Source organism: Thamnophis elegans, chromosome 2 (genome assembly GCF_009769535.1).
Source record: "Thamnophis elegans isolate rThaEle1 chromosome 2, rThaEle1.pri, whole genome shotgun sequence".
In the NCBI taxonomy this organism is placed as follows: Eukaryota; Metazoa; Chordata; class Lepidosauria; order Squamata; family Colubridae; genus Thamnophis; species Thamnophis elegans.
The window spans coordinates 26698801-26723654 of NC_045542.1; the positions used below are offsets into that span (position 1 = coordinate 26698801).

The 24854-nt window shown below is 42.4% G+C and overlaps 1 protein-coding gene across 1 annotated transcript; it reads right to left on the minus strand.

Moving 5' to 3' along the window:
• Window positions 1-307: 307 nt before the first annotated feature.
• On the minus strand, window positions 308-2278 carry BCDIN3D (BCDIN3 domain containing RNA methyltransferase). Its single transcript, XM_032210927.1, has 2 exons — window positions 2050-2278; window positions 308-1372 (listed from the first exon to the last, which is right to left on the minus strand). The coding sequence occupies exons 1-2, from the start codon at window positions 2266-2268 to the stop codon at window positions 788-790; spliced, it is 804 nt and encodes a 267-aa protein (XP_032066818.1). The 5' UTR covers window positions 2269-2278; the 3' UTR covers window positions 308-787.
• Window positions 2279-24854: the final 22576 nt, after the last annotated feature.

A 24854-nucleotide genomic window follows, 5' to 3' on the forward strand; every position in this document is an offset into this window, starting at 1 on the left:
ACTTTGTTCCTATCCAGTGGGAATTCTCTGTGCAGAATCTGTCCCCAAAATTTTGAGACTCCACCATGAGTCAAGATATATTGGTAAATTTGGAAAATAATTTCTGATATACTGTAAAAATTTATGATAGAATAGAATAGCATAGCATTCTATTCACAACTTCTGGAAGCAAGTTGTTCCACTGATTAATTGTTCTGTCAGGAAACTTCTCCTTAGTTTTAGGTTGCTTCTCTCTTTGATTAGTTTCCACTCACTGCTTCTTGTTCACCCTCAGGTGCTTTGGAGAATAGCTTGTCTTGTTCTTCTTTGTGGCAGCCAGTGAGATATAACACTGCTATCATATCACCCCTAGTCTTTCTTTTCATTAAACGAGACATACCCAATTGCAACAACTGTTCTATGTATGTTTTGCCTCCATTCCCCTAATCATCTTTGTTGCTCTTCTCTGGCCCCATGTTATTCTTACAGTTCAATCACAGCATAGCAAGAGTTGGTTCTCCCAATAACTTGCCATTTTTCCTTTGACTAAATGCAAGAATATAGGTTAAAAGTCTTCCTGTCCCGTTGTGTTCAAATCTAGGGGGCAGTGCTCATCTCCGTTTCTTGGCTGAGGGAGCCAGCATCGTCCAAAGACATTTTCAGTGGTCATACGGCCAGAATGGCCATACTGCCAAAGGTACACAGAACACTGTTACCATCGCACCATCTCAACAAGCCATCACACCATCAATGTCATCATCATCATTGAGCCAACACGCCCCTTCAAAAAGAAAATACAAATCCTAAATTACCCCAAATGTTTTTTCTCTTTTGATTTAAACAGCAAGAGGCTCCTGTCCCAGCTAGTGCTTCCAAAGCAACACACAAACTCCATGGCACAGTCTCTTGTCAGGATCTGAGTTATCTTCTCAGCCATGTTCCCTTTGATGGTGAGCGAATGGAAATGGTCAAAGTCATTCCGGCCCAACTTCCTCAGGCGCCGAGCAGCTGCGCGGTAGCATTTCCATGGCTGAGGTTCAAGAAGTAAATACGTACATTTAGTTGCAAGGCAAGATAAGAATTTCACCAGACCACTATCCCCATGATTCAGATGGATCCACATAGTTACAGACATGCAGAAGCAAATGTCAAACCAACAACGACCAAAGTTGTTCAAGTAGGAGGTCAGCAGAGTCTCTCTTGCACTGGCGTCCATAAAATCGAGAGTGATGTAGGAAATAGAACCAGGGAAAGGGCTGCGTTGTTTGGCTCTCTCAATTAGGTCTGCATCAATGTCACAGCAGAGGAGGCGGAGGTCCGTTCCATCCACAGAATGTTCCGGATTGCTATGGTTAAAGCCAAGGAGGTGCTTATAGAGGCCAACACTGAGTTCCTGAAGAGAGGAAAAGAGAAATATCTCAACTTTTGCTCTAACATTTTCTTAGTTACCCACCCCTAGACTAACTGCAATTGCCCCTCTATGATACTAAACAAAGTCCAGCAAAAGAATAGTTCATGACTCCAGCAACTCAGATTCAATAGGACACTGGCTGAGTCCATCCTGGCCAACTGGCTAACCTAATAAAGGAAATCCGATTGTCTATATAAGCATCTGCCTATATAAGTCTAAACCAGACGGTCTATATAAGCATCCTATTTCTTAGAGGTTTCTTGAAGTGAGCCACCTATGGGATTATAAATGAAGTATAATTGAACTATATCAAATCATCTCTGTCTTTTGTCAATTATTGCTGGGGAATTGATGAGCTGATCCAACACTTTTGGAACATACCAGGATGAGAAAGCCTGACCTACAAAAACCGCTTTGCAATTTCTTCCAATATAGATAGCCCGGATTTGCCAGATACGCTTTGCAGTTGGGTTCGCTGGACTCCGAGAGATTGATGCCGAGATTAATAATGACCGGAGTAATATGAAAATAAATGATTGTGTAAGCAAGAGCTGAATACCCGTTTGCAAGCGAGAAGAAACCAACAGGGAAGCAACTGCAGTGTATACAAAGGTGATGAAATGATGAAACCTCACTTCCCGCTCCTTTTTCTTTCTTACCCCCGAATTGCATCCAACATCCAGCCCCAAAAGGGGACCCGCACGCGGGCTTGGGAACAACTCGCTCAAAAGACTCGCGGGTAAGAGGCAGACGCGTCCTTCGGGCGGATGGAAGCAAGAATAGTTGGGGAAATTTCCGTACGGCGCCGCCCCACCGGGCAGAACCGGGGGCTCGGCGTCTGCAAGAACCTTGCAGCGCGCGCTCAAGGGCGCTGCCATGCTAGGGGCCGGTAGCCTTTCGTTCCGACTAGAAACTGAGCAGCAGCAGCAGAGGTTCCGGGGCGGGGGGGGGGGGGGGGAGGGACGGGTTAATATAGCAAAGCTTTTAAATAGTAAAAGGAAGGAAGAAAGGAATCGAAACAATTCCCCCACGATTCCCACCCCTTACATACACAAACACACACCCGCGTGCGTTCGCTTTGAGGTTTCAATAGACGCGGGGGGGGGGGGGTTGCTCCCTCCCCCCAAAAAACCGGACGACTACGTGGTGGCTGCAAACAGTTGGGGACCTAAAGGAGCGGGCATAAAAGGAAGGGTGAGCGGCAGAAGCATTCAACGTGGGAAGGGCTTGCTTCTGATCTGTTGGCAAAGGATCCGGCTGTCTCCGAGGAGTCTTTTTATTTGTTTGTTTGTTTGTTTGTTTGTAAACTGCCTGGCTCTAGAGCAGTGGTTCTCAACCTTCCCAATGCCACGACCCTTTAATAAGTTCCTCATGTTGTGGTGACCCCCCAGCCGTAAAATTGGTGTCTCGGTTCCTAAAACCATCGAAAATGTTTTCCGATGGACTTAGGCGACCCCTGTGAAAGGGTCGTTCGACCCCCAAAAATATCCAGACCCACAGGTTGAGAACCACTGCTCTAGAGTGACTGAAAGTGAGTAGGTAGCCATATAAATTCTCTAAATAAATAAATAAAAACAGATGCACAGATGCATCAATCTTGCCATCACTCTAATCCCCACAACACTGTCAAATTATCTACTAAAACAATATTACTATTATTCTTCCCTTCCTTCCTAGTACCCATCTCTTTCCTAGTACCTGTCTCTTCCCACTTACGACTATAACCATGTTGCTTGTATCTTTAAATTTTATAGTTTATTTCTTTCCTAGTATAATTTGATTGCTTATTAGTAATTATGATTATCACTAAGTGTTGTATCTTATGATTCTTGATGAATGTATTCTGTTTTATTTTTCTTTATATACACTGAGAGCATATGCACCAAAGACAAATTCCTCGTGTGTCCAATCACACTTGGGCAATAAAGAATTCTATTCTATTCCATTCTATTCTAATCTAATCTGGAACAATCTGATGTGTGGCTCTTGTGACATCACCATCACAGTTTACATCATCCCAGTTTGCAGGGACTGAACTGTAAATTGTGGTGCCAGAAGAAGGATGTGAGGCACAGACTAAAGGATAATATGTATACGCCTTTTAAGGTGCTAACTGGTGGATGGATGGAAGCAGGGTTCTTCCTTAATATAGGTTACATAGCTAGGTGTCAATCCCTCCCTTTTCATTGTTTTACATTATTAGAAAGGAAACGATCAGTAGACCTCAAACTATATATACTGACTTATGACCATTCACTCTGAACATTTGATGTTGAGGTGGTGCTGAACAAAGGGACGGACAAATGGTCCTTGAACCAATGGCTGTTGCAGCAAACCCATGATCACATGATCAAACTTCAATTGATTGGCAGCCCACCTGTTCTATTAACCACAGGGGTATTTCCACTCCTCACACTTGTCAATCTCCCCTCCCATCTAGGCCCCTTGAAGCCAGCGGGTCCAGCCACCCCAGATGAATTTTGCCATCTTCCTGCTCCCGCTGCCGACCAAGCATACCTGGCCTGGCCCTTCATGAGGCAGATGGTGTCATATGGCCAGTACTTCCCTCGCAAAGGACCAGGACGGGCACACACCTCATCAGCAGTGGGAACAAGAAGGTGGTGAAGGTCAATTGGAGTGGTGGAGTGCAGAGCAGTGAGGACAGCTGGGGCTTCCTGGGATAGGTAGGACTTTGTACTGCAAAAAGTCCATCTCCCGCCTCCCCCCCCCCCAAAGAATGAAATATTTTGGGAAATATTAAAAAGGCAGGATAAAATATTTTTTCCTAAAGAAGAAATTAAAAAAATCTTAAGGGAGGCAGAAACCAGCCACAGTTTCCCTGCCCCAAGCAGAAACTGAGGCAGCCAGCTTTTAGAAATACAGATTTGGTAATCCATTCAGAAAGACTGGGGCAGACAGAAACTCCAGATAAGCAGTTAGGTTGACAAGATTAGCAGACAAACACCTAAGAACTGCATTTCCCCTTTTGCCCATAGAGCAGCCATGACCCCATAGGAATCTGACAACAGCCAACAGAATATCAAAAAACATGTTCTTGCACAGAAACAGGAAGCTCAAATACAAAGAAGGTATAAAATCCACCCACTCTCAATTCCATTTTGTCAGCTGCCTAGAAATACATGTGGTTGGTGGTTCTGCTCATCAACATTTTGTCAATCGTACCTGAAGTACACAACTGCCTTTGCCAGACACACCATGCTTGTTAGGGTTACCAAAGATTCAAAAAGAGTTTGTGCCACTGCAGCCAATTGTGAACGTCATTGGTTGTTCTCATATAATATTGCCAAATACCTAGCTGTACATTTATAGCATTACATTGGACTATGCCAACATATTCAGAATTTAATTCATTGCAGCAATAAGCTCAATTTTGGACAGCAGAAAGCAAGCCCAACAAAGGAAGAATCCAGGTCAGGATGGGAAGGCAAGTTGCCTGGCTCCCCTTTTTTGACACACACACACACACACACACACACACCAGATGCCCTCTTCAGTGAACCATTGACGTTATGGGAGGATCAAAGGCAGCCTTGGAGATAGTAACGGTTCTACCACAAAACCGCGGAGGACAAAATCGCGGTCGACGAAAGGGCGTATGTGATGTCATCACAGCGCGACGGAAAAGATCGAAAAAGATCAAAAAATGTAAAAATAAAGCTAAAACCTTCCCCTAACCCCCCCAAACCTAACCCTAAACCTAACCCTAAACCTAACCCTTAACGTAACGAAAAACCTAACGCTAACCCTTAACCTAACGCTAAACGTAACGCTAACGCTCTAACCCTAACCCTAACCCTTAACCTAACCCTAACCCTTAACCTAACCCTTACCTTTATGTGAATCGGCTTGCTGTAATTTAATTTTTATTTCAATTTTTCAATCTTTTTCGTCGCGTTGTGATGACGTCACATACGCGATTTCGTCGACCGCGCTTTTGTGGAACGCGCTTTTGACGGGTCACGGATAGTAACAACAGTGCAAGATTGGAATTTGAGTACAATCAGTAAGTGACTAAGTTGTTTTATTACTTCAGTGAATTTACACTTTAGTATGAGTAACTGTGAATCCAATTTAGACCTTAATTTTATACTTCCTATCTACAAATAAGTTGAAATGAAATTTCAGCATATATATGCATCATCTTGAGTTTTATTTATGTTAACCATGGAAGGAACTCTGATCTCACCATAGTTTACCTGCATTAATTTCCTAAACAGGAAACAACTCAGTGTTATGCTATGTACATAATGGTGTTTTGAATACATTTGTATTTAATTCACTAATTAATCACAGACATCAAAGATGCAGTGAGGGTGCAGGTCACAACTTGTAAATGTGCCAGCAGATGGGATGCACCAGAAATATAAATATCTAATTTCTATCAGTACAGAATTATTATATTACTCAAATAAAGAAGGAAGAGGAGGAGAAGGAAAGCAGAAAACTCTTGATAATCCAGTACTGGATTATCTAGTAAAACGAATGGCCTCATATTCTTCATTTTAATAAGCCCAGTTTACATATCAGTATTATTGTTGATAATGAGTAAACTGAGAACAGCAATCTAGAGCTATTAATGGTCCTGATTTAAAGGCAGCCACGTCAACTGCATACATGCTTGAAGGGCTTTTTAAATCAAGTCTCTTTGTAAGAATCATCTTGAAGGCCACCTTGATGGATTCAAGGAGAGAAAACAGTTTCTTTAGCCTTGCTAGAAAATTATATCGAAGAAAAGGATTGTTGCTTATATCTATGGCTGCCTTAGGTTGAAGATCCAGATTTCTCCAAAATACCCAAAAGGTGGTAGCTATCTTAGATTTAATTATCATGAATTAAATGTAAAGTGCCTTTTAAACCCATCTCAGGCTTCAAGTCTCCCTCCCCCTTTTTTTACGTCTCTTAATCTAAGACATAATTGATTTCAAGGCTTGTAAGAAAAACCCAATTATTTTATAATGGAGGTCAAAATAGTAATAGTTTTGTCCTGAGTTCGTGGTGGCAAAGATTGGATTTAGCACAAGGGTTCATCCTCCTCTTTCTGCTTGCACACAAGATAAAAAGCAGTGATATCAAAATGAGGACATGTGCATGATGATGTCATCTCCCAAATGCCACAATTCCATACTTGTATCATGGTGTCTGGTGCAAATAATGTTACATAATGATGTCATGACATGCCATGTTTTTTGCTCCCTTGTTCTCCTGCTTGAGTACTGTTATTTCTCAGGTGCACAGTTGCCTGTGTTTCACCCGTATGCACTCTATATATTTGTTCAACATACTTGTCAGTCTTTGCATTATTAATTTTTAAGGTCATTTCTGTAATAATAGTATTCCGAGATATGTAGGGAGGAAAAAAAAGCTAGCGGGCCTTTTTTCAGCAATGACTCTATAAAGGTCAATTCCCCCCCCCCAAAAAAACCCCCATTTGAAGCCATATTTTATTTTATTTTTTAAATGTGAAGATGTTTTTGTTTCAGGAATTTTTAAACATTCGCTGTGCTAGGATACGTTTTTAGGGAAACAATGCATTTTGAACTAAGGATTTTCATATTAAGTTTCATTTTAAAAAATGCAAGTTACTTTGTGAGGACTCTGCCTCAAAATCTATTTTAGAAATCTGTAAACATGTTAGTTCAGCAGCTATTTTCTTAAAAGTTTTTAATTAAATATGCTTAAGAATGAGGCCATGGTAAGAATATTCTGCTTTAGCATTCCTAATTGTCATGTTGTAGGAAGGAAATACTTCATTTGGTTTGTTTTTTTAAATGGAAACCATAAAAATATTTTACCATAGATCTGGAAGAAATGAACTCTCCTTGTTTCTGGTAAGATCTAGGCATTTTCCCTGCCCATTTTTTCTTAATTCTGGCAAGATGGTTTTACAGTCTTCTCTGGAAGCTTTAGAGCTAAGTCTTGATACTAGATTTCATCAACTTACTTTTACTGCTCATATTACACATACCATCTTTGTAAAGCAACAACTTTTGTGCCCTGCCTTCAAGTGGAAAGAGGGTCTCTTACCCTTCCTTTTGTAGGAAGTTAAAACCCACCCTTCTCCTAGAAGAATGAAATATCCTGGGAAATATTAAAAAGGCAGAATATTATATTTCCCTGGATAAGAAATGGAGACACGTGTTTTTAGGCAGAAAACAGACTCACTCTTAATAGCCCCCACCTTTGCCAATGGGCCATTAGAAGCCTAAATCAGTCTATTCAACATAACAAAGATCCCCCCTTCAGCACCAGGATTAAGGCATGATAGTATTAGCCCTTTACCCATCTCACCACAAGGCAACAGGCTTGGGTCTCAGCACAGCCTACAGAGTTGGCCCTGGACCGCCCCCTGGGAGTCTCACCACTAATCAGAATGCATTTCTTACACAGGAATGGGAAGCTCTGAGTGGGGCCCAAGAGGGCATAAAACCAGGGACTTTCAGCATCTTTGCCTTTTTCATTCTTCACCCAACATTTTGAAGCATGTGATCACCTTTTCCCCCAGGACCCCAAGCCATGTGATCCTGTCCACCATTAAACCGTCTTTCCAAGCAGCCTCCATGTTTCCAGTGTCTTTCTCCCCACTTGGAACTGAACCCAGAAGAACATTGCTTCCAACTCTTACTTTCCTTTTTTTTTTTGTATCTATCACACAATATTTGAGTTTTGTTCTTTTTTTAAAAGAACTCTATTTTTAGATCTACCCAATAGTTCTTCTGTGTTTCCCAAAACAAATGTTTGGGGAAAGGGGGAACACAAGCTTTAATGGAGAAAGTGGAGTACTCAAAGCTTCAGATTCAAATGCAACAAGATATTTGGAGTGCACAGGGACATTCATATTGCCCAAGTCTGAAACTCCTTAAACCAAGCAATGTGGATTGCAGTGCAGTTGTGGAGCAGCCTCAGGAAAGCCGAAGAAGCTGCTTGAAGACATTGCAGGGGGAGGGGTCATATGAATGCACCTGAAGCACCCTTTTGCCTTTGAATTTGAGGCACTATAGACCCCAAAGTAGGAATATTACCAACCCTCTTTAAACTTTGGCACATGCAGCTCTCAGAGTTGTCATCTCTGCTTTGCTTTCGTTATCACAATCCACAATTTCTGTGTGGCTGTATAAACATTCAGGCCATTCTTGATGGCCTGAAAATTTTCATTAATCCATCTGTTATTGACCATGATACAAATAAGTGGTAAGCAGACTTAATGTATTAGAAGGCCTCCTGATTCACATTGTCTTCTTTTTGAGTTTCTTATAAATCATTAGATTGAAAGAAAATGTGCTGGAAGGTAATACTGTTCTTCCAAATAAAACGAACCTTCAGTTTTACTTAACTGGCAGAAAGCATTGGTTATGTTTTCTACCTTGTTAACCTGTTTCTCAGCAGGTTGCATCTGTCCCTTTTAGAGGAATCTGAGGTCAGCTGTTCTTCTAGATTCTCAGCTCTTTAAACCATGAAACTCCCTGGGTGACCCTGGGCCACCCACTGTTTCTGAGCTATCTTACAAGATCGCTTGCAAAAATAAAATAAAGATATGAAGATAAAAGGGAATGCAAAATAATATAAAAGCTGACCTGAGCTTTTTTTTTTTTTTTTTTTTTTTTTGATAAAAGGGGTTTCTCAACCAATTCTGACAGGCTAATACAGCTCTATGGGAAGGCTAAGAAATGGCATCGGGAGATTCTAGGACAGAGAAGGCCTTCATAAAGGTGGCATCTTCCTTTCCTGGGGTAATTTGGCAAAGGCCCTGACTCATTCTGGCCATTTTCTTATGGGTGGATTTTTCACTACATTTACTTTTGAGGGCTCGGCAAGAAAGTTGTTGAATAGAAAAATGTTCAAAGCATTTGATATTTGTCAAAAAGAACAAATTTCAGCAGATAAAACACACCTGATGCTGGACATAATGAGGGATAGTTGAAATCAAATAACCTTTTACAGTATATGTAAAGAGGAAAGGAACACTTACTTTCTTTGTTTTTCTATTCAGGGAGCAAAGCAATAGCAATAGCAATAGCACTTAGACTTATATACCACTTATATAGTGCTTTACATCCCTTTCTAAGTGGTTTACATAGTCAGCATATTGACCTCCAACAATCTGGGTCCTTCTTTTACTAACCTTGGAAGGATGGAAGGCTGAGTCAACCTTGAGCGCCGAATTGCAGGCAGCCGGCGGTCAGCAGAAGTAACCTGCAATACTGCATTCTCATCACTGTACCACGGTTACTCATCCTTTTTGGTAATAAGGACCCCCGACAATCTGGGTCCTTATTTTACTGACCTTGGAAGGATAGAAGGCTGAGTCAACCTTGAAATGGTGAGAATTGAACTGCTGCAGTTGGCAGAATTATCTTGCCATACTGCATTCTAACTACTGCTCCACATCATTAGCAAAAGGCTGCTCTTTCTGCTTATAGTTCCTGGCTAGATTTTGAATTGCTGTCCTACCGTATTCTATTTTTAAGGCCAGGGTGATATTATCACCACAATTACTGAATCCAAAAACATACTTTGGTTGCAATTGTGTGCAAGCAAGAATCCCTTGACAACAGAGGTAACCAGGTGAGACATTTGAAAGAGGCCAGAATACTATAATGTTTAATGTGACAAAAAGAGCCATAGATGTGGGAAAATCATATGGACAATCACAAGTTTCCTTATTCCTATCAATATAGATGGTGGTTTTCGTACTAGTCTTCTTTGGCTTGGAGTAGCATATTTTGGGGAGATGTTCTCTTAAATTCTTATTGCTTTCCAGTCATTGGTGGAAGAAGAGATTACTCAGGTTGGAAGCAGAAGAGATAGAAGATAAGTTAAAACCATCTTACCAATTTCAGAATGTTAGAGACACACTGATTTAATAAAGCTTTTTAAATAACTTTTTTTAAAAAAATACAAGGTTAAAAGTTTCCGCTCCTGTTCTGTAGTGAAATAGTGTGGTGCCTTATTTTTCACAAGTCCCAATCAAAGCCAGAAAGGTGATGGTTCATCTTTATTTATTGTTAATGAAAACTAAAATGCCCAGGGCTGTTTTATTAGTTTCATTAGTTTCAAGCATTAATTGTGAATACTCCATTACTGAAGGTTTTTAAGAAGAGATTAGACAGCCACTTGTCCAGAAATTGTATAGGATCTCCTGCTTGAGTAGAGGATTGGATTAGAAGACCTCCAACTCTGTTATTCTGTATTCGGTATTGTATTTATTGCAGTCCCTCTATCCTTCATGGCTGCATATCAGATTCCCTAGGTCATTTATTCTCTGCAATGGTATGAATTTGCTCTATTAATGTGGATATGAAAATTTAGTAAAGCTGGTCTTCACCTTTTTAGAGGAACTTGACCAGTGGAGACAAGATTCCTCTGGAAGGTTGCCCAGGAATGAATAAAGATGAATTTATTTATTTATTTGGTTTTTTTAAAATATTTTTTGTCAAGCATGTACAAGATAACAAGTATAGGTATGAACATAAACATGAACAAAGGAAGTAAGTACAGATAAATGGGGACAGTAAGATAGGGACGGTAGGCACGCTGGTGTGCTTAAGCACGCCCCCTTACAGACCTCTTAGGAATGGAGTGGGGTCCACGGTAGACAGTTTGAGATTGAAGCTGTGAGGGTTAGAGGATGTAATAATGGAGTGAGGTGCTGACCACTGTTGCTGAAGTTGTATTTTCTGCAATCGAGTTTGGAGCGGTTTACCTTGAATTTGTATCTATTTTTTCCCCGTGCATTATTGAGAGTGAAGCTGAAGTAGTCGTTGACAGGTAGGACGTTGTAGCAGACAGTTTTGTGTACTATGCTTATGTCAGACCATACGTGGCTTAGTTCCAGGTTGTCCAAGCCCAAAATTCCGAGCCTGGTGGCATAAAGGATTCTATTGTGAGCAGAGGAGTGGAGTACTCTTCTTGTGAAATACCTCTGGACCCGCTCAATTGTATTAATGTCTGATATACATTGTGGATTCCAGGCAGACGAGTTGTATTCGAGAATTGGTCTGGCAAAGGCTTTGTATGCCCTAATTTGTAGTACAATGTTACCTAAGAAGAAGCTTCACAAAAGATTATATTTAAGATGATAACTCAGCTGGTGACTACATGGAAATACTCATACTATTCTCTTGGCAAGAATATGGAAATAGCTTGCTTTTACTTCCCTTCTGATGTTATTTCTCCTTGTCATCTGATTTCCAAGTCCGGCAGGTGGCAGCATTTGGCTGACGTTCTCAAACTCAGGTTGCCTGCTCAGAATCTGGATAGCTTTCCAGATGTAGATCATCAGATGTCCATTAAGACACCAGGCTTCAAACTTGACTGAAAGAATTTATGGAGCGGAGGAATCCCAGGGTATCCCTTAGAAAAATACAACTGCACTGCTTGGAAATTTTTTCTTGTATTTAAGAAAAGAAGACTAGAGTTTTTCAGCAAATAATTTGCTTTTAAAATGTCTTTGATTCCCTGAGATTGTAATAATGGAGGCGGGCAACTTTCTTTTGTCTAACCATTTCAGTGAGGAGAAGGGGAATCTTTATTTTTGAAATTTTCAAGAAACCTGCTCATACTGATTGGGGAAAAATTGCTTTACCTTTTAATAAGAATGTACCTAACTCACATTTTTCAGATATTTATAATAAATCAAAACGCAACTGTTCTTCACAGTTTTGTTACCTTTGTAAGTAATTTTTAAGCCCTCCTCACAAAATATACAATAATAATATTGCAGGAATACATGCAGAAAAATTTTCTCTATTGGGTGAAAATCATATACAAACACACATTATAATAGGGAATATCGGCAGTGTGGTGACTCAGTGGCTTAACGACACTGGAGATGGTCTCTGTTCTAGCGGTTCGAGCACCAGCATTGTGTGGCGGGGTGAGCACCCGCCACTTTCCTTAGGTGTTGCCCACCTAAGAATTCAAAAGTATGGTCTATGCGAGTAGATAAATAGGTACCACTCTGATGAGGATGAGCTCTGTGCTGGCAGTCAGATTCCTGTCAGCTTTGAATCTTTCCATTTGTGGTGCCCATTTGCAAGGCAGCTCTAGTGGAAGAAGTGGGGACTTGGATATGCTGCAGGAAGAGCCCCTGATCATTTTTTTTTTGCTGTGAAGCTAGCTTGCCTTCCTGTGATGCATCTTGGGAAGTGCACAAGCAAGCATGTACATAGTAAATCAGCAGCCAAACATCTACTCTGCATAAGCATTGTAGTCTCCTTGCTAATGTAGCAAAGCCATATGCTAACAACAACAACAACAATAAGGAAAATTTATCCAAAAATATATCAGAGGTTTTACAGACACATACAAGCTTTTTGTCATAAAATTGGGTTGAAAGGAATGCTATCTATGTTTGGTCAATAAAAACACCATGTATGCACAATCAGAAAATATGATTTTTGAAAAATGACCAGTGTCCAAGATTTTACCATAAAAAAATGTAAGCATCTTAAATATGTGGAACAGTATCTTCCTAAACATATTTCTACACTCAAATGGTAGCAGCAATAGTAATATACTTTATTATGCAAAAGGGGAGATTGTACGGCGTCTCACCCAGCTCCAGGCGTTAAGGCAGCTACTTTATGGAGCTACCTCTGATATCTGCGACAATGATTTCATCCAAGCTCTGAAAATTATACAAAGCCATTTCCTTAAAGGCATAATGATGCTTCTGCCAGGAAGCCCGTCCATTCTTCTCCAGACAATCACTCAGCTTCCTTTAGGATTTGCTCAGATTGAGAAAGCCTGAATTAATAAAAATACACCTGGCTGAAGGATAATAAATCCCTGGTTAGCTTGTCCTGCAAAGTGCTGAAGCATCAGAAGGCATGGAAATCATTACTGCAATCATTGTTTTCCTCATCTACGGTATAAACATGCCTTGTTGAATCATCATGAAAAGCTGAGAGACTGGATCTATTTGCATGACTTAGTAAGCTGAAAACAGATCACCAGAAAGCTGGCTATCTCATTATTATAACTTCCTTGATAGGGTTTTATTCCTACAATATTTCATTCTACACTAAGAGCAGTGAGTTATGGACAATACCACAGAATCCATGGTCCCAGATTGAAGATTTGATTTGTTGCTTGTCTGTCTATCTGTGGAAAGATCCTTAAGGGTTAGATATTGAACATTTAGATATGGATGATAATGTATGTGAGTGTGTGTTTAAAGACTATTTTGTCTAGCTCTCCTAATACATGATTTCTTTTACCCTGGCAGGCAAGTGATTGTAAAAGAGACATCATCTCAAAATATAAGTAGAAATTGGAAATTGCACAATATCTCTAGATATAATCTGTGAACCATGCATAAAAATGAATCAGGTTTTATGTGAAATGAAAAGAAATTAAGTTTTGGGAGGAGGAGAGAGATTGTCAGATTCACCCATTCTTATTTGGGCCTTGGGGTTAATGGCTTGTTGTTGTTGTTAGTTGCAAAGTCGTGTCCGACCCATCGTGACTCCATGGATAACTTTCCTCCTTCCTGTCCTCTATCATCCTCTGGAGTCTATTCAAGCTCACGCCTATTGCTTCGGTGACTCCATCTAGCCATCTCATTCTCTGTCGTCCCTTTCTTCTTTTGACCTCAATCTTTCCCAGCATTGGGCTGTTCTCCAGTGAGTTCTTTCTTCTGATTAGGTGGCCAAAGTATTTGAGTTTCATCTTCAGGATCTGGCCTTCTAAAGAGCAGTCAGGGTTGATCTCCTCTAGGAGTGATCGGTTTGATCGCCTTGCAGTTCAAAGGACTTGCAGGAGTCTTCTCCAGCACCAGAGTTCAAAGGCCTCAATTCTTTGGCACTCACCCTTTCTTATGGTCCAACTTTCATAGCCATACATTGCAACTGGGAAAATTATAACCTTGACTATACACACTTTTGTTGGCAGGCTAATAGCTACACAGTGGATATTTCAGTAGCATGATAGCAAACACAAAGCAGCCTCCACAGACTTCTTAGTCAAGAGCACCCCTATTTAACAAACACTGCTGAAGCAGATGTGATTTCCTGAAAGCAGTTAATATTTTGTAACAGCGAAAATAGTAGCATCTGCTTTGATACCATAGAATAGTATTAAAATGATTGTATAGCACAAAATACCATGGAGCAAGATAACCTTTTAGAGCATCATAGGTGAGCCAACAACCAGATCAGTAATAATCTATAAATATTACCCACAGATACTTAACATACTTGCAATTATTCTTTTAAAGCAGCTATTCTCAACCTGTGGGTCGCGACCCTTTTAGGGGGGCGAATGACCCTTTCACAGGGGTCACATATTTTGTAATGGTCTTAGGAACCGAGACACTGCTCCTCTATCCGTCTCCAGGCAGGTCCGCCCACATGCAGATACACCTCATACGAGTACCTGGTGTGATGACATCATCGCGCCAACCACATCACATACACCCCGTACAAATACAGGTGTATGTGACAGGGTTGGTGCCATAATGTACTTATGCGGACCAGTCACATGTGTAGAGAGCAGCTACTGTGTAGAAAGCAGCTGCTGTGTTGAAAGCAGCAGTATTGGAGGTAAAACAACACTTCCTGAATTGTAATTACTGGATAAATGTAAAATTATTTACTGTAAAATCGTCAACTACTGCAAAAAAAATATATCTGTACCATAGGAACTTAATCTGGATGCTGATCCGTCTTTTTATATTCAGCTGTGGTTGGTGTGAATACTGCCCCCTTGTGATAGTAACAGGTATGTAAAAAAACAACACAGAATGGTAAATCATGGGAAACTTTAATGAACTGTATTGACTGAACTATGCCATGTATCATCTTTTGTATTATTATCCAATGACAATGGATCGTGTAGGGAAGAACATTAAGAAAAGAAAATATAGTGAGGATTTTTTACAATACGGTTTTACCTCAATAATTACAGCAGGAATTGAGAAACCGCAATGTATTATTTGTTGTGAAGTTCTATCAGCCGAATCTATGAAGCTGAACAAACTAAAATGCCATGTTGATAGCAAGCATCCGAGCTTTGCCGGCAAGGATACCAACTATTTTAGAAGCAAAGCTGATGGATTCAAGAGTCAACATCACCTCAGAGAAGGAAACCTTCCTTGGGGTCAGCAGAGACATTACCACAATGGTCCTGTCCTAAGACTGTGCTACATTCATTGAGCTGCAGTGGCACAATGGTTAGAGTGCAGTACTGCAGGCTACTTCTACTGACTGCCAGTGCCTGCAATTTGGCAGATCGAATCCCACCAGGCTCAAGGTTGACTCAGCCTTCCATCCTTCCGAGGTGGGTAAAATGAGGACCCAAATTGTTGGCTGACTCTGTAAACTGCTTAGGGCTATAAAAGCACTGTGAAGTGGTATATAAGTCTAAGTGCTATTGCTATAGTGCTATTATGAGTATGAAGCAGAGAGAGGAAAGGAGGGAGGGAAAACTGCCAAAGGAAGTAAACATCACCATTTATTCTCTCTTGGGATCAATCTTAGATTATATCCTACTGTACTGTCTGTTCTACACATAAACAATGAACTTTAGCAATTAGCAAGTGCTCCTTGGTCTTTGCTGGTCCTCAAATGAAGAACCCTTCAACTCAGTTGCTATTTTGCAACACTTGGTTAGCCACACCAATGAAAAAAGTGCAATATTTTCATAATGAAAACAAAATCAAATTGTTGGGTCAATTACGTTCCATTCCTAAAGTGAAAATAAGCAAAGGTAGCTGCAAGGAGCTACAAGGAGAATCCACACACACAGAGTACCTGCCAAATAAAAATCTCGATCCTTAATTTTCTTATTAGACAAGATTCTGATGAAAAGCCATTCCCAAACATGTTTCAGGTGATGGCTATCGCTGCATTTCACCACAGTGAAAACTGAATGACCAGATCCTTTGCTGTTCACTTCACTTGAAACTGCAGCAAAGGTTTAGCTACTGAATAGAGAATTAATTGTCCACAGAAGATGGCAACAACCAAACCACATACACCGCTCTGATGAATTTGGAAAAAAAAACCCACAAGGGGGCAGTGACTGTATTCTTTCCTAACTTTCATTGCAAGCATGTTTGGTTTATTCCCCCCTACACACACACACACACACACAAACACACATATAGACAGCTATAAACTGTAACCAGGAACACACAGTGCAAGAATAAGCTGAACACTGTGTGCTTCAGAACAACACTGAAATGTGATGCTGGCTGCTATGGTGCCTTAGTTAGTTTAAAAGAGGCTAATGGGAGAAGATTGTCTGGGGGAAGTTGCACACCAATCAGCATCATGTTTTAGATTCAGTTTTTAAACAATTACCATTAAGTATGTATTACAGCAGTGCCCCCAATATTTTGGGCACCAGGGACCGGTTCCATGGAGAGAGTTTTTTTCCCCGGATCGGAGGCTTCGCATGCTGCCTTCATCCCACGGATGGGGCTTCACGTGTTTGCACAGACTGGTTGCTGGCATGTTGCAGACCAGTGCCGGGCCATGGATCGTTGGTTGGGGAGCCCTGTATTACAGAACTAGGAAAAGAGTGGGCAGATCACTTTCTGGCAACTTACAGAGTCACCTAACAGAATTTCCTGCCAATTTGAGATAGGAAACTCTCCATGGATTTATGTGTAAGCCATAATGTACTTAACATGGCTGAGAAGAAAATCCTAAATTCTCCCATCTTCCAGAGATGCCCAGAAATCTTCACCCTGCCCTGTTGGCTTTCTTGCTCCTTTCACTGCATTCCTAGCAGAGGGAGGGAAGGAAAGAAAGGAAGGAAGGAAGGATATGGGAATGAGAAAGAGGGAGGCAGGGAAGGAGGAGGAAGGAAGGAAGAAAGGAAATGTGATCTCAGACCATCAAAAAGTTTCTGCCTTCTAACATAGTCCATGAACATCTCCTGGTCATGGATGACTAAGGAGTTGAATTGAGACCAAAGCCTCAGGCTCCTACTCAGCCATGTAGCCACTGTTTTCTCTGCTCAACCCACTTCACTCTGTTATTGTTGTGTGTATAAAATGAAGGATCACTCTCATGGCTGCTACTTTGAGCTGTCTGGGGAAAAACCCAGCATGCACATATAAGAAATGTTAGGATGGAGATTCACAGCAAGATGCATATGCAATTTTGTGTAGAGTCTGTAAAAAACAAATGTGCAAACTGAGGGGGCAATGGGAGGAACAACTCACTTCAAAGGAAATAAATAAAAAATCTGTTCTACGTCACAGTGCAACCCACCAACTTCAATGGAGTTCTTGCATATACCTAAAGCCACTTTTAAAACACGTAGCCCTTTTCTCCGCAATAAATGTCAAAAGGCCTACCTTTTCTTAAGTCTTCATTTCCTGTAGGTGAGCTTAATTGGATGACCTCAGATGCTGAGTTTATGAGGAAAGGTTAGCCTTCTCAGACACCGAAACCAATGCTGCCCCTCTAAGTAAACCAAGCCTTTTGTGTCCTAAGCAGCAAGTCAGACATTCACTGAAAAAAGTCCGAGCTTTTGCAAGTTTTTTTCCTTGGAAGTTTTGTAAAAGCTCTTAAAGGAAGCTGCAGAATATTATACCTCTTATCCAGGGGTGGGATTCAAAAATTTTAGCAGGGGGTTCTCTGCCCGGTTGCTGGGTGAGGGTGAGCGTGGCCTAGTCTGCCTCCTGCACCACAGCGGGGGGGGGGGGGGTTGCCCTCCCCGGGCTCTAGAGGCTTTCCTCCAGCCTCTGGGAGGGCATAAATGGCCTCCCCAGGCTCCAGAAGCCCTCTGGAGGCCAGAAACAGGCCTGTTTCTGACCTTCCCGAACTTCTGGTAGGCCCATTTTTCGCCGTTCTCGAGCCTCTGTGCGCACCCTGCACTTACTTGCATCCAAAATGGGCTGTGTGGAGACTCCTGGAAGGGGAGAGGTGGGTGGAGCCAGCCAGGAGTGGGAATTGGGAGTTCTCCGAACTGCACAGAATCTTAGCTAGAGGTTCTCCCGAACCCCTGCGAACCCTCAGCGGCCCACCCCTGCCTCATCTTAAAACAAAATTAAGCCCCTTTTCATGTGTCTTTGGAAGTAATAATTTTTAAAAAACAAAATATTGTGTCTTGACTGAATGGCTATGTTTAAACTTGTTTCTGAGAGAAATAGATATTCCTTGAGAATGCTTGATTATATGCTACTGTTTATTATGTACCATCACTTTGCTGAATTCTTAGCAACTGTATAGGCAGACCAGTGGTGGGTTTTGAATTTTTTTACTACTGGCTCTGTGTGCGTGGCTTAATTTGTGGGAGTGGCTTGGTGTTCATGTGACTGGGTAGGAGTGGCTTGGTGGTCATGTGACTGGGTGGGCGTGGCCAATTTAGCTGTTCATTTTGCCAATTTAGCAGTCCATGGCACGTGGCAGCTTAGGCAGGCAAGGCAACTTAGGCAACTTAGGCAGGGAAGTCACCCGGGAGGTGAGGAATGACTGGGTCGGGCGGGTGGGCAGGGCGAGTGACCAGGGAACCGGTTCGGGGGCGTGGCAGGCCTGGGTCGCTGCCGGTTCCAGTGACCCAGGCTGCCAAGTTACTACCTATTCGACCGAACCGGTAGGAACCCATCTCTGAGGCAGACCTTCTCCATAATAAAGCCATTGTTTTAATGCACATCTTTATTCTGAAGGGCTCTTTCCATATCTACTGATTGATCCTTTGGGAAAGGGGTGGGTTTCTCGCCCCGTTCCAACCGGTTCGGTTGGAACGAGGCTGGCGGCGTCCTCGCGCATACACGCGGTGTGCGCGTGCACGCGCGCAGCGTGCGCATGCGTACTAGCGTCTGTGCGATGCTCCAGCTGCTCCTGAAGGATCACGCAGGCGCTGTATGCATCCTGCGCATGCGTGGAAGCGCAGAATTCGACAAAACCGGGTAAGGAGCGGGCGCGCGCGGGCACGCGGGGGGGGGCCCTTCACCGTTCCCGGAAGTTACTTACTTCCAGGTTCGGCGACCAACCGGATCGTGGGGACCGCCGCGAACCGGTTGAAACCCACCCCTGCTTTGGGATCTCAAATTGTTTACATGTGTCCAGTTTTTGACACATCCTAGTCAATCCTAAAGTACAGGTTCAGGAGCCACTATGCCCAGTGAAAGTGGATAGCTTTAAGGATAATGTGTGTTTGGAGGGGTGTTTGATGTAGTAAATCTATAAATTGTTACCTTTCAAGGACCCTTTCAAATGCAGGGCATATCATTTGGACCTCATTCCCTGCCTTCAGAGAAAATAGTTACAGATTATTCCTGTTCTCTTGTTGTCTTTTATGACAGAGGTCACCAACTGGAGGTCTGTGGACCACTGGGGGTCCACAAGAAAATTTTGATGGTCCGTAGAAAAAATATTTGCATTTTTTTATATTGCACTAAATACTATTTATCATTTTAAAAAATTCATATTAGTGGCCCACAGGATTTAAAATTATGAATTTAGTGACCCCTGAGATCCAAAAGGTTAGTGACCCTTGTTCTATGGAATTCAACAGTTTTAGGATAGGTTCTGATGGAGTATTTAGAAGGTAAGTATCCAAAACCAGTAGCAGGTTCATAACAAATATTTTGCACAACTGTTTAATCCATTGCCAGGTCTGTTTCATTTTAAAGAAAAGGTACAGAAGAGTCCAATATTTAAGCGTCTTTCAAATATTTCTGCCTACCTACAAATGTGACCTATGACTGAATTCTGTGGAATAAAGGTGTGGGGGGGTTATACAAAAATAAGCAGTTGGAACTACCAGTAGATACAAGATCCAAACTTCTGTTAATTTAACCCTCTACCCAGAAAGTTTGTTGGAGGAAGGCTACAGCTCCTTAATCAAGGTTAGGAAAGCTACTCCTCTTCAGAGGCCCTGAACTAGGGTTATCTTAGTTGGAATGATGGAAATGAAACCCCAAACAGAACAATGGAAACTGCTCCTACATTGTTGATCGCCAATCATTCCAACCTGACTTTCAAGGCAACTTCCTCAATCTTGTGTCCTCCTGATTTGCTCAAGATTACAGTATGTACGTTGGAATTGTACATACTTTAATCTTGAGCAAATCAGGAGGACACAAGATTGAGGAAGCTGCCTTGAAAGTCAGGTTGGAATGATTTCACCAATTTCACTGGAAAGCCTCAGGTAGAGAAAGGTTGTTCTAGGGCAAGAGTGGGCGATTACAGCCTTTTATGACCTGTGGACTTCAACTCCCAGAATTCTTCAGCCATCATGGCTGGCTTGGGAATTTTGGGAGTTGAAGTCCGCAGGTCATGAAGTAATTACCTCTGTTCTAGGGGGCTTGGAAGCAAAATTTGGTTGGAAGGTATGAGATGAGGCAAGCCGTTTGGAGCAGCAGGTGTGCCTCTCCTTTTTCTCTTACTCCTTCAGTGGTAATCAGCTATTACCTTTGCTGGATCTGTATTCATTTAATAATAAATCACATGTTTAACTTTAGCCAAATATTTGAGAATCACATCATAAAGACAAGTAGACATGGCTATATACAGAATTCTTCACACCTGAACAACCTCTCCTACATTTGATACAAATGAGTGTTTGCCCATGTCAGAATATCAGTATGGACCATTTCCTCAACTGGCTGTGTGTGTTTGCTTTCACAAGTCACACTGCTTCACCCCTTTATTATGGAGGTGCTTTTGATCTTCAACTTTCCAGCCTGGCTTTGAAATGTAAATATGTGCTAGTCGTTCCCGTCTCTAGAGGGCGGTGCTCATCTCCGTTTTAAAGCTGAAGAGCCAGCGCTGTCCGAAGACGTCTCCGTGGTCATGTGGCCGGCATGACTAAATGCCCAAGGTGCACGAAACGCTGTTACCTGGTGGTTCCTATTTTTCTACTTGCATTTTTTACGTGCTTTTGAACTGCTAGGTTGGCAGAAGCTGGGACAAGTAATGGGAGCTCACTCCGTTACGTGGCACTAGGGATTTGAACCGCCGAACTGCTGACCTTTCTGATCGACAAGCTCAGCTTCTTAGCCACTGAGCCACCGTCTCCCTACACAAATTGTATAGAAATGTTAAAAGGGGGAGGGGGAAACGGGACAAAAAGCCTTTGTTGGTAGGTGCATGGCAATTCTCTTTTTCTGTCCTTCCATGGCTTTAACTGGCCAATTGCTTGAGATACAAGGATGGCAGAAGCAGGAGTGCTTGGAAGAGCAGCTGCAATTGGATGGTGCTCAGGACAGGCGATTTGGGCCCTTGCTGGCGAAATCCTTTTTTCTTCATGGGCCAGAATTGCCACACACCACCCAATGACGCACTCCCTTCTCTGCTCTCAGGGAGATCTCAGATAAACCACCCCTATCAACTGGAAGCATCGCCTTTTAAATAATAGTTTCAGGCTGTTGGTCTTAGCCTTCAGCCCACAGTTAAGAAAATAACTGGTATGATTTCCAAATGAGGAACATTAAGGGCCCAATGGAGATGAAAAGATACTCTGGCTACTCTCTTGAGTTCATTTGAACTGTAGCCTGGAGACATGCAGAGGTGGGAGGTGGCATGTAAAGCAAACCATCTCTCTGCTCTTCCAAACGAGATTGCCCTCTGGTTAGCAACAAAAGTCCTCTTAACTCATCCCCTGCTCCCCCCCCCACTCCCCAAATCCCTCTGCTCTAAATACCCCTGGTCACAATTACTCTTTTTTTTTTTTTTTTTTTGCTAAAAGCTCTTCAAAGGTCTTCTTCATCTCTTCAATCCAACTGACACCTCACAGCTGTCATTTCTCTTTTAGCTTCTGAAATTTGGAAGGGGATGGCTAGTTGCTGACCTCAGCTCTGGTATCGCTCCCCCCACCCTCAGGTGTAATTTCCTGGGCTTCCAGGTCATGCCACTTAGATACCAGGGAGTATTTTTTCTAGAGCAGGGAGCATTGGCACACTTCCTTACTTGGCACGAAGAGCTCTGATGGAGACTACAAACACGAGCTCATTCCAGTCTTGAAATCAGCCTGCAAGTTGTGGAGGGAGGGGGGAGCCGAAGGAACTTAATGTCTCTGCACCAGGACCTGATGCACTCAAGCAATGCAACCAAAGGCATACATTAACCTGGGACAGAATGTCCTGCTTGAATAACTGAGCCACCTGGGAACACAATATGCTATAAACACTGGGAAAGGTGAGCAGGTATTCTAATTGAACACAGCTTGGATGACAGGCTGCTGGTGAGCTCTGCCTCATGTGCAGAGATCCTCGGAGGCTAAGCAGGACAGTCTAAAAAGAAAAGCAGTGAGCAAATCATGAAATAGGCACCATAACATCCCGTACAGTGCATCTGTCTGCAGATTCCAGGTGGTAAAGGAGACCTGGTTTCAGCTCTTTCTCAACCACATGATTTTCTCAGCTCACTAAGGAACTCAGCTCACTAAGGAACGCCAAATATTGTTGTTGTAAAATCATTCAAAATAATCTGATTGTGCTTGGTGCTCTCCAGATTCATGGGTCACCAATGCCCACCTTTCATGCTGGGAAGGATAGGAGTCTAGATCAGGGGTGTCAAATCAATTTCACCGAGGGCCACATCAGGGTTGTTTGACCTAAGGGGGTGGAGGGACCAGGGTGGGCATGGCCTGCTTGACATAACTCCTGCCAGGGGTGCCTATGGCGGCCCGAGCGCTCTGCCAGCTAAAATGGGCTCCCAAGCTCCGTTTTTGGCTGCCACGGCCTCCTGCAACCCTTTACTAGTAAAAATGGAGCTTAGGAGCCAGTTTTCACTGGCAGAAGCATTGCAGGCCAGTCCTTCGCTGTTTCCAGAGTGGCGCCACAGGCCAGATCTAAGTACCCTGCGGGCCAGATCTGATCCCTGGGCCTTAAGTTTGACAGCCCCGGTCTAGATAAACACAACTCAAAGGCTCCAAATTGGGAAACACTGCTACTTAGAACCCCCACCCAAACCAAAGCTAAGTATCAACACTGTCATTTGACCAGAAAATATTTGGGAGAGGAGTAGGGTAAGGCATGGCAGGCTCCAGAGGGAGTCCATTTTTCCTCCAGACCATTTACGTTCAATTTTAATAGTTTTCTTAACAATCAGCAAGAGCCATCTGAACTATAGTGCCAAAATTTGTCGATATCCTCTGATCCATCCAACATCATAATAAAGTTTGCAGACAACACAACGATGCTGGGTCTCATAACTGGAGGGGATGAATCAGTATACAGGGAAGAAGTCCAGAAGGTATCCGCATGGTGCTCAAGAAACAACTTATAACTAAATACTAGTAAAACAAAGGAGATGGTGCTAGATTTCCAAAAGCACAGAGAGCAGCCTGCCCCACTATATATCAAGGGGGGCTGTGTGGGGAAGGTTTCCTCTTTTAAATTCTTGGGAGTGCTTACTAGTCAAGATCTCTCCTGGAAAAACAACATGTCTCTGGTGATTAGAAAGGCCCAACAGAGACTTCATTTCCTTAGAGTCCTGCGAAAAAATCAGGTGGAAAGCAGCTGATGACCTTTTTCTATAGGTCCACCATAGCAAGTGTCCTCACATATTACATTACAGTATGGTATGTTGGTTTAACAGCTGCGGACAGGAAGGCACTACAGAGCGTGATCAATTCGGCACAAGAAACCATTGGTTGCCCTCTGACACCACTGGATGACATTGCCAGATCTCGCTGCTTTAGCAGAGTAAGGAAGATACTCAGAGATGATTCACACCCTGGTCAGTGTCTCTTTGCACTTCTACCATCGAGCAGAAGACAATACAATACAATAGCAGAGTTGGAAGACCTTGGAGGTCTTCTAGTCCAACCCCCTGTCTAGGCAGGAAACCCTATACCGTTTCAGACAAATGGCCATCCAACATCTTCTTAAAGACTTCCAGTGCTGGGGCATTCACAACTTCTGGAGGCAAGCTGTTCCACTGATTAATTGTTCTAACTGTCAGGAAACTTCTCCTCAGTTCTAAGTTGCTTCTCTCCTTGATTAGTTTCTACCCATTGCTTCTTGTTCTATCTTCAGGTGCCTTGGAGAATAGTTTGACTCCCTCTTCTTTGTGGCAACCCCTGAGATATTGGGACACTGCTATCATGTCTCCTCTAGTCCTTCTTTCTATTAAAGTAGACATACCCAGTTCCTGCAACCGTTCTTCATATGTTTTAGTCTCCAGTCCCCTAATCATCTTTGTTGCTCTTCTCTGTACTTTTTCTAGAGTCTCCACATCTTTTCTACATTGTGGTGACCAAAACTGAATGCAGTATTCCAAGTGTGGCCTTACCAAGGCATTATAAAGTGGTATTAACACGTCACGTGATCTTGATTCTATCCCTGTTTATGCAGCCTAGAAATGTGTTGGCTTTTTTGGCAGCTGCTCATATTTAAATGGTTGTCCACTAGGACTCCAAGATCCCTTTCACAGTTACTACTGTTGAGCAAAGTACCACCTATACTGTACCTGTGCATTTCGTTTTTGTTGCCTAAATTTAGAACCTTACTTTTTTCACCATTGAATTTCATTTTATTAGA

What these genes read in the sequence shown, in the direction of transcription:
- BCDIN3D (XM_032210927.1), bottom strand. Translation starts at nt 2,268, where the DNA reads ATGGCAGCGCCCTTGAGCGCGCGCTGCAAGGTTCTTGCAGACGCCGAG. An exon ending in ATGTTGGATGCAATTCGGGG is followed by an intron (nt 1,373 to 2,049) that starts GTAAGAAAGAAA and finishes TCCTCTCTTCAG; the next exon opens with GAACTCAGTGTTGGCCTCTA.